We start from the raw sequence: 8,314 nt of genomic DNA, 5'->3' as shown, positions 1-8,314 counted from the left end.
AACAGTGCTCAAACGACCCCCCCCCCCCCCCGCTGCCTTCAGACACTGCCTTAAGTGCACTCGCACTTAAATAGCAAATTGCTAATGTTGTAAATTGTATCTTTTCTTTCCTTTTACTTGTTTATTTATTTTATATATATACTTTTTTTCTTCTCCTGAACAGACACGAGAGAGTGAGAAACGGAATTTCGATTCATTGTATGTGATGCATGTGAAGAATTGACAATAAAGTTGACTTTGACTTTGATTATTACTGATAGACAGAATTATTTTACCCAATAAACTATACTAAAGTTCATTTCATGATATAAAATATGACAAAATATAATATAATATAATATAATATAATATAATATAATATAATATAATATAATATAATATAATATAATATAATATAATATAATATAATATAATATAATATAATATAATATAATAAATATAACTTAATATAATATAATATAACATCATATAATATAATACAATGAACTTTATGGGACTAAGTTTCTTTGGGTTTGTTAAATCATGTCATATTTAAATTAAAAAACAAAGTGCGTGTGCGCACGCGTGTTTTTTTCCTGCAGGAATCTCCGTGGATGTGTCAGCGTGGCTGCAGACCGCCCCCCTGTGGTGACACGAAGAACTGCTGTCAAATGATGAGAACCAGGTTCAGTAAAAATGTTTAGTGAATTTAATTCTTCATTCAATTTGGAATTCATCAAAGTTAAATATTTTCTTTCGAGTAACTTTTTCAAATGAAACGTTACTGAAGCCTCGTGTCTGAAGACAAAAATGTAACAAATGTTTCTTTATTTTTCTCTGTAAACACAGGAGTGAATGGCTTCATGGGGGGGTGGGGGGTCTCCCTTTACATCCGTGCGTAAAGTTTACTCAGCAGACTGCTTGTGTAACTTCAGCTCGGTGACGGGGGGGTTAAAAGTTTCCTCCAGAGGCCTGACTCCGGACCCGGGTCCATAAAGGCGCGGGAGGAGGCAGCGGCCCTCCTCCACAGCTGCAGGCCCCTGAGGTGGCATGTTGCTCTGCGTGAGAGCTGCAGCCACAAGCGTCTCACCTCGTTGATGCAGCTGCCGGGATCCTGGATCCGTCATTTGGTTGTCATGGCAAAAGGCCTTCTGGTCATTTGGTATTTTTTCCACGGACTACTTTCTCTGACTTCTGGACAGCAGCGCACTGCGGGCCCTTGGCGGCACCACATCCAGTGGGAGAACAACGGTCAGGTTTACAGCTTGATGAGCACTGGATCGGAATTCCAGAGTCCGGTTCGGTCCAGAATTCTAGCGAGGGTTTTTCTGAGCAGCAGGATGCCCAGCAGCGACATCCCAGGGACGCGCGGGGGAGGCGGGCAGCCTGAGTCCAGGACCAGGACCGACCACACGGTGGCAGGACCTCTGGCCCCTGAAGGGGGGTACGCAGCCGTCAGTGCCGGTTCCGCTGGGCCCAGAGAGCCGGAACCCCTTCAAGGATCCGTGGAGCGCCTCGGTGCTTTTTATACCGAATCCACCAACAGCTCCCTGCGTTCAACAGCCAGAGAGGATGCTGAGAACGAACCAGATCCCGATCCAGAGCAGATCATGGACACGCACACCTCTGCGTATCCCGCAGGCCCTCCCGCACACTTTCCAGCTCTCAGCGCAGATTTTTCAAACGAGATCAGTGATGAGGACATGATGAACGACGACCCGCGAAGCCCCTTCAAAAGCCACCGGAACTCCGTCTTCTACAACCTGTACCCCAGCAGGGGCAGGTCAGGGGCCCGCGCGCTCCGTCCGCCGGGCGCAGGAGGATACGGGACACGGTATTTCCAAAACGGTGAGCTCCGCGCCAAGCAGGAACACTTCAACTCAAAGGCTTTAGAATAAACGGAATAATGTAGCTTTCTATATTCTAGTCCAATGATGACAGTAGCTTCAACATCAGAAGAAGCTTTTAAGATGAAAGTTTTGTTGCAGCAGAGGAACAAAAAGAGGTTCAGCAATAAAATAGCCAACATGTAAATAAAAACTGTTTTTCTATAAAGGAAACAGCAAGAAAATGGTTTTAAATTACTGTAAATTTGAAAATCATCAGCGGAGCAGATTTTTAAATTAGCTGAATATGGCTGACTCTGATTCTTGTTTCATTCAATTATTCAAATCAGAATATGGTCATTTTAACGCCACTTATGTGTTTATTGTGAGTTAAAGTCTGTCCTAAAGTATTTAAAAACATTCATTTCTCATGAATATTAAAGGAAAAGCCTTTTTCTGGATGTTCCCATCAAAACAGGAAAACATTCAAGACTAACTCAGTTTTCTAAACAAAACACATGTAAACTACAAGTTTAGTTTGTGGAGTCTGTCTGTGACTTCAGCACATCTGTTTTTAGTATTTATGCAACTTTAAGTGTGTTTTACATCTCTTTCATCTTTTCTCTCTTTCATTTCCTGATGGTCAAATCAATAAGATGGCTTCAGAAAGTTCAGAAGGGAGATGAAGGATAAATAAAATACTAAAGAATATAAAACCCATGAAGTTATGCCAACCAGCAGAGATTTACTCCCCGACTGCAGACGATGGATGTGACATGTATGTTCTCTGCTCGGTTTCATGGTTCAGACCTGAGAAACATTCCTTTGACCCCCTCCAGGACTGCCCGATCTGGTGCCGGACCCCTACGCCATCCAGGCAGGTGCTTACGTCCAGCGCATGCAGATGTACGCGCTGCGCTGTGCAGCCGAGGAGAACTGCCTGTCCAGGTGAGCTGCCCCCACCCCAGGAGTGAGTCGTCCTCTGCAGCTCACACGGATGGAGAAACACGTTAGAAAGCATCTCTTTGGTTCTGAAATCCTCTGGCTAATGTCGGTTTTTCCATACACGGTGTCCGTGTGCCGGCTTGGCCTTTTGCTGAGATGTGTCAGAATTTAGTTTGAGTTCCTGCCAAAGCGTAAAGGTTCCGCTCTGGTTTTCCCACAAGCATCAAGCTCAGTGGAACAAAATGATGTTCTCCGTTGAAAAGCGCGAGCTGCGGCCAGCAGATCTTTCCACTGCAGCTGATGTTTCTTTCCCTCTGTGGTTCACCAAGGTCAGCTTACGCACCCACGGTCAGGGACATCGACTTCAGGGTCCTGCTGCGGTTCCCACAGAAGGTGAAGAACCAAGGAACCTCAGACTTCCTCCCTGTTAAGCCTCGACACCAGTGGGACTGGCACAGTTGTCACCAGTGGGTTTTTGCTGCTTCACATGAACATCTCAGAGCGTGAGGGACGGGCTCCAGAGTTCTCATCCTTGCGTCTCTGCAGGCACTTCCACAGCATGGACGCCTTCAGTAACTACGACCTGCTGGACGTCGTCAGCGGGCTGAAGGTGGCTGAGGGCCACAAGGCCAGCTTTTGCCTGGAGGACACCGGCTGTGAACCTGGATTCAGGCGGCGCTACGCCTGTACAACACACACGCAGGTGAGGCAGGGACACACCTGGTTTGTTCCAAAATGGTCCAGGTTTGCGTTTCAGTTCATAGGCTGTGTCTGAATTCCCACCCTAACCCCTACAGTGTCTTCGCTATTCTGTAGAGCCGTCTGAATCAAAAATTCCAAAATCCAGAGCCCTGGAAATTTCCCAGAAGTCTCTGTGAAAAATCTGCGTGCATCGATGCTCACTAGTGGATATAGACCACAATGCATTGCATCGGAACAATGTTTGCCAAAAAAAATGTATTTAAATGTTTTTTTTTTAATAAACAATCAACGTTTTCATCTTCAGAACTCAGTGGACTCATAAATGATCGTCACAAAATGCTCATATTCATTAGATTTTAACTTTGTGATGTCATATTCGCCGTTTAAAAAAACAAAAAAAAGTAGTGAGCGTGGCGACCGAATTGCTTTCAAAATTCACGACACTACATAGTGCTGCATTATATAGCTTGGTGGTAGTTGGGGTTAGGGCGGGAATTCGGACACAGACATATTTTAATTGAATATAACATCCCAAATGTTAGTGTTCCTCCGTTTCTGACATATTTGGATGACATTTCTTGGCTCTTGGGTTGTAGACTATACATCAAACTGGATCTGACTCCTTCAAACAAACACATTTCAGGTGGTCTTGTTGGTTCTTCCCGGAGCAAAGAAGGTAATCCTTTCAGTCCGGGTTTTCTGGCTATTGGTGCTGCTGTGAAACCACTGAAACTCTGCAAAGTGAGGTTTTGGGATGATAGTCATCAGGAAGGCAGCAGGCCTTCATGATGCTCTGCTGCTCGGGGTCCGGGGGATTCTGACCCCATTCTGGCTCCAAAAACAGCTTTTCTAGATGAAACCTGTTGGTGAGAGACTTCAATTTTAGACAACCCCTGACTGAGAAGGTTTGCTTGTTTTTAGGGTCTGAGTCCGGGCTGCCATGACACTTACGCCGCCAACATCGACTGTCAGTGGATCGACATCACTGACGTCCCCCCAGGAAACTACATCCTGAAGGTACCGCCACGCCGTTTGGATTTGTGAACACTCTCACCTGTTTCTCACGCTCCGGATTAAAACTCTGCTGAACTATTCAGGTCACCGTCAATCCTAATCTGTACGTTCTGGAGTCGGACTTCTCCAACAACATCGTGAGATGTGACGTCACCTACACAGGAATTTATGTCCAGACCCGCAACTGCAGAGTAACGAGGTACCGCCAACATTTTAGGTCCTAGTTTAACACTTTTGATGTTGCATGAAAACTTTACTGATGAACTAAGAAGAAAATGTACAAAAGAAGATTTCTGAGCTTCTGAAAGGCAGCAGGAAAATCTGTTTTAGATTCATTTCTCTTCATTTCTTCTGTTTCAGGGGCTGAAATCTTCTTCTTTTTTTAAATCAGGAGCTGCAGGTTTCTGAGAGATGATTGTTCTGCTGATGTTTTCTTGATCCACTAGGTTGGGTTTTTTCATTTAATTTAAACACTAAAGTGTTCTGTATTTTTGATTTTTCTCATTAAAGTCTTAAAACAAAGAATATTTTCTTAACACCTGATCATTTCTGTTAGAGAACGAGTAACATTAAAATTAAAAAAAATGGTTGATTATAAATCATAAATGTGTATTTTTGTGCTTTTTTTTAACATAAATGTCTTTCCATGAAAACCTAATTTATTGAAACTATATACTTACTATATACTTTAATAATACTGAGATTATCATGTGAGAAGAAGCGTCACAGGTCGCAGGACAGCGGCTGAACACCAGCCTCAGTTGTTTGTTTGTCTCTTTCCTCTCAGCCCAGCAGCAGTTTCTAGTTTCACTCGTTTATTTCTTCACTGCTAAGAAGAACCCTGTCACATATGGTGTCAGAAGTGGGATTCGAACCCACGGCTCTATTGAGACTGCCAGCATAAGTACAATCTCCTAAACCTTCTGGAGGTTTGAATAACGGGTGCGGAGCAGAGTGAAAGACGCTGTGGAGGCCAGCCAGTCCCTCTGAAGACAACCAGCTTCCGTTTGGTTCCCAGAGAGCCAACCGGATCCTCGGCTCCGGTTCCCGCTCATCCCGGCAGACAGAAACCAGGAGCTTCAGCTTGCAGGATGTGGCCTCAGATGCAGACGGGCCTGCAGGCAGGAAGGCATGTTTGCTGACAGACCTCTGTGAAGACCCAGACCTCAGGACTTTGTACATAAATGCCACATCCACTGAAACCAGCCACGGGGGGGGGGGGGGGGGGGGGGGGTCTGCAGCACTGACAGATGAACTCCAGATCATCAGATTTATGTTAACGTGCACGCTCTTTCTTCAAGCTCTGGGATCTTCTGTCTGAGTTAGAAGATCAACCAAATCCAGCACAGAAGATCCTCGGTGAGTCACTGAAAGATGTTTGCACCGTGAACAAAACGGAATCTTCTGTACTTTGGCGTTGGAGTTGACCTCGTTTGAGGCCTTCACCCCCCCCACAGCTTCTCCAGAAACCTCTGGAAAACCTGCTCCACTGGGTTCATGCAACACGAAGTCCACAGATGTGAGGATTTAGAGGAAACCGGCTTCAGAAACCAACGAGCATGAAGATTAAGAGCAGCTGAAAGTGTTTGGACGAGCTGCAGCCACAAAGATAGTTTATGCTATTAAAAATGTCTGGAAACTGCCCCCCCTCCCCCACACACCTTTCATAAAGCCATTTCCATTTGTGTCTGTCTGAAGGCTCACAGAACAATTTTGTACAGCCTCCTGCAGCAGAGGTTTATTAAAGAAAGACGTTAAATGCTCCGAGTGACGTTCCTGATGAAAACATTTATCAGATGTCAAACAGAAAAGACCTCGGCTGAAAGCAAAAGCTGCAGAAACAAAACATGTAAGTATCTGTGATTCACCTTCTGGATGAAAATGTAACGATGGATTTATAGAAACTGGCAGAAACCAAAAACATCTGCAGAACTAGCGACAAAGAAACCAGGAGGGCTGGCACGAAACCCAGCGAGCAGGTAGGTACGCTGCTGAGGGAGCAGGTCACACCATGTGCAGACCAAACAGGGAGGGGTCTCCAGGTGCGTGCCAGTTGGTGTCGGCAGGTTAAAGCCGGACCACGTGACAGGCTGCAGGAACGCCACAGAGGAGCGTGCGCCGCCTGAAGAGAGCATCCCTGCAGGTTGATTTAGGCACCGAGGAGAGAAATTCCTCAGCAGATCTGTCATCCCGCTGAGATTCTGACCAGAGCTGGGGTCAGGTCCAGACCAGGGCGGGAATGTGGCGCAGCGGGCCACTTCCTCACTCTGGTCTCTCCCAAAACCAAGAAAAACAGGGTTGTAAATGTGGCCAGAGGACAAACAGCTGAGTCATGCTAGCGATTGTCCTGTTCTGTGTCAAGCTGGGTGGCATCATGCAGTCGGTCACCTGGGTGGGATTTGGAGGGGATCCTGACCCGCGTCGCTGATCCCCTTATTTTTTTTATTTTTTTTTTTTTTAAACTTGTCCTGTCCAACAGCTGGGCAAACAGATGAGAGCTGAGGGCCTCTTGTGTTGGACATATTTTATTTTAACAAGAGGGGTTATTAATCTTCAGACAAACCAAAGGTATGTCTGAATAAACCCCTTTTGTAATTGAGGCCAAACTTTATTAATTTCAAACATGTCTGAAAATCTTTGGTGTTGGACCGGACGGAAAAGGAAAGAGGGGAAGAAGAGAGAGGGACGTTAGAGAGAGGGGGGGTAGGGGGTGATAATAGGAGGGGAAGGGGGATAAGACCATGAAGCAGCATAGAGCAGACAAGTTTACTGGTTTTTTATCATTACGGTAAGGTTCAAATGTAGTACAAAAAGGGCGGGGCCTGTTCACACACACTCAAATATTATCAACACACCTGCTAGCTGCAAAAATGTCCACATGTCAACATGTACACAAAACAGATAGTGTTCACAAACGCATACACGTTTGTGAACCCCTTTACTGCTGATCCCGCTGATCCCCTTTACTGCTCATCTGGACAGAGCCTCCACTCTCAAAGCTTTATCTGAAACCTCTTGAATTGAGACGGCATGTCTGCTGCGACTTCTAATGAGATGTCTTCATAAAAAATAAAAATAAACTACACTTTATAACAAAAATGTAATTAGAAAAACTCTGTTGTGACTCCCATACATCCAGAATGATTGCTTTGCTGATTTCTTTTTTTGAATTTCAAGAATACTCCGTTTTTTAAATCGGAAGATATTTTGCCTCACAAAAAGTGGCTTTTTAAATTGTATTTATAATTTATGTTTAAACAAAGGGGCATTCTTTGAAAATGACACTTGTTGAGCGGCTGCATCTTAACGGGAGCTCAGGTATGTCTTTCGGTTCCCATGAGGCCTCCTCAAGGGACGCCTTGATGATGGAAGGTACCGTTGTTGTGGGTGTGGTAAGTGTATCGTTGTCAGAACTCTGTTTCCCATCTCCAGAGTTCTAGCCACACGTCCTGGATGCTGCAGACCTGGCTCTATGTTTGGACCTGATCTTCTGTCTCCTGACCCTGTTTCTGACTCTGTTTGCCTGCCACGACCATCGCCTGGATCCTGACCACCCTGTCTCTCCTCTGATGATCTTATGCCTGTTATCGACCCCTGCCTGCATGCACAGAGTGTGCCGTACGATCCCGTAGGACGTCCACACAAACTACACTCCGATTGTCTGATTTCTAGCAGTCAGCCTGCAGCGAGGAGCGTGCACGTATCACGTGAACAGCCCTAACGGCTCCTTCTATGGTCTGCAGGATTTGGGTGGGTTGAAAAATAAAATGTCCGTACGACAAGCCTGCATCTCACCTACTCCACCCTTACGTGACGTCTAAGTTTTCACTACGACCTGTCGCCCGCAG

At 45.4% G+C, this 8,314-nt stretch overlaps 1 protein-coding gene across 1 annotated transcript; it reads left to right on the top strand.

Annotated features, from left to right (window-relative positions):
• The first annotated feature begins 565 nt into the window (after positions 1-565).
• On the top strand, positions 566-5,671 carry LOC101166747 (protein-lysine 6-oxidase). Its single transcript, XM_004079531.4, has 7 exons — positions 566-1,827; positions 2,645-2,753; positions 3,080-3,217; positions 3,297-3,453; positions 4,374-4,469; positions 4,550-4,665; positions 4,827-5,671. The coding sequence occupies exons 1-7, from the start codon at positions 1,077-1,079 to the stop codon at positions 4,831-4,833; spliced, it is 1,374 nt and encodes a 457-aa protein (XP_004079579.2). The 5' UTR covers positions 566-1,076; the 3' UTR covers positions 4,834-5,671.
• Positions 5,672-8,314: the final 2,643 nt, after the last annotated feature.

This window comes from Oryzias latipes, chromosome 17 (assembly GCF_002234675.1).
Source record: "Oryzias latipes chromosome 17, ASM223467v1".
Taxonomy (NCBI): Eukaryota; Metazoa; Chordata; class Actinopteri; order Beloniformes; family Adrianichthyidae; genus Oryzias; species Oryzias latipes.
The sequence above is the reverse complement of the archived record's forward strand: the minus strand, read 5'-3'. Positions and strand labels throughout refer to the sequence as shown.

Coding starts and splice junctions, on each gene's coding strand:
- LOC101166747 (XM_004079531.4), top strand. CDS start 1,077: ATGCAGCTGCCGGGATCCTGGATCCGTCATTTGGTTGTCATGGCAAAA. Junction 3,218..3,296: donor GACTGGCACAGTTGTCACCA/GTGGGTTTTTGC, acceptor GCGTCTCTGCAG/GCACTTCCACAGCATGGACG. Junction 3,454..4,373: donor CCTGTACAACACACACGCAG/GTGAGGCAGGGA, acceptor GCTTGTTTTTAG/GGTCTGAGTCCGGGCTGCCA.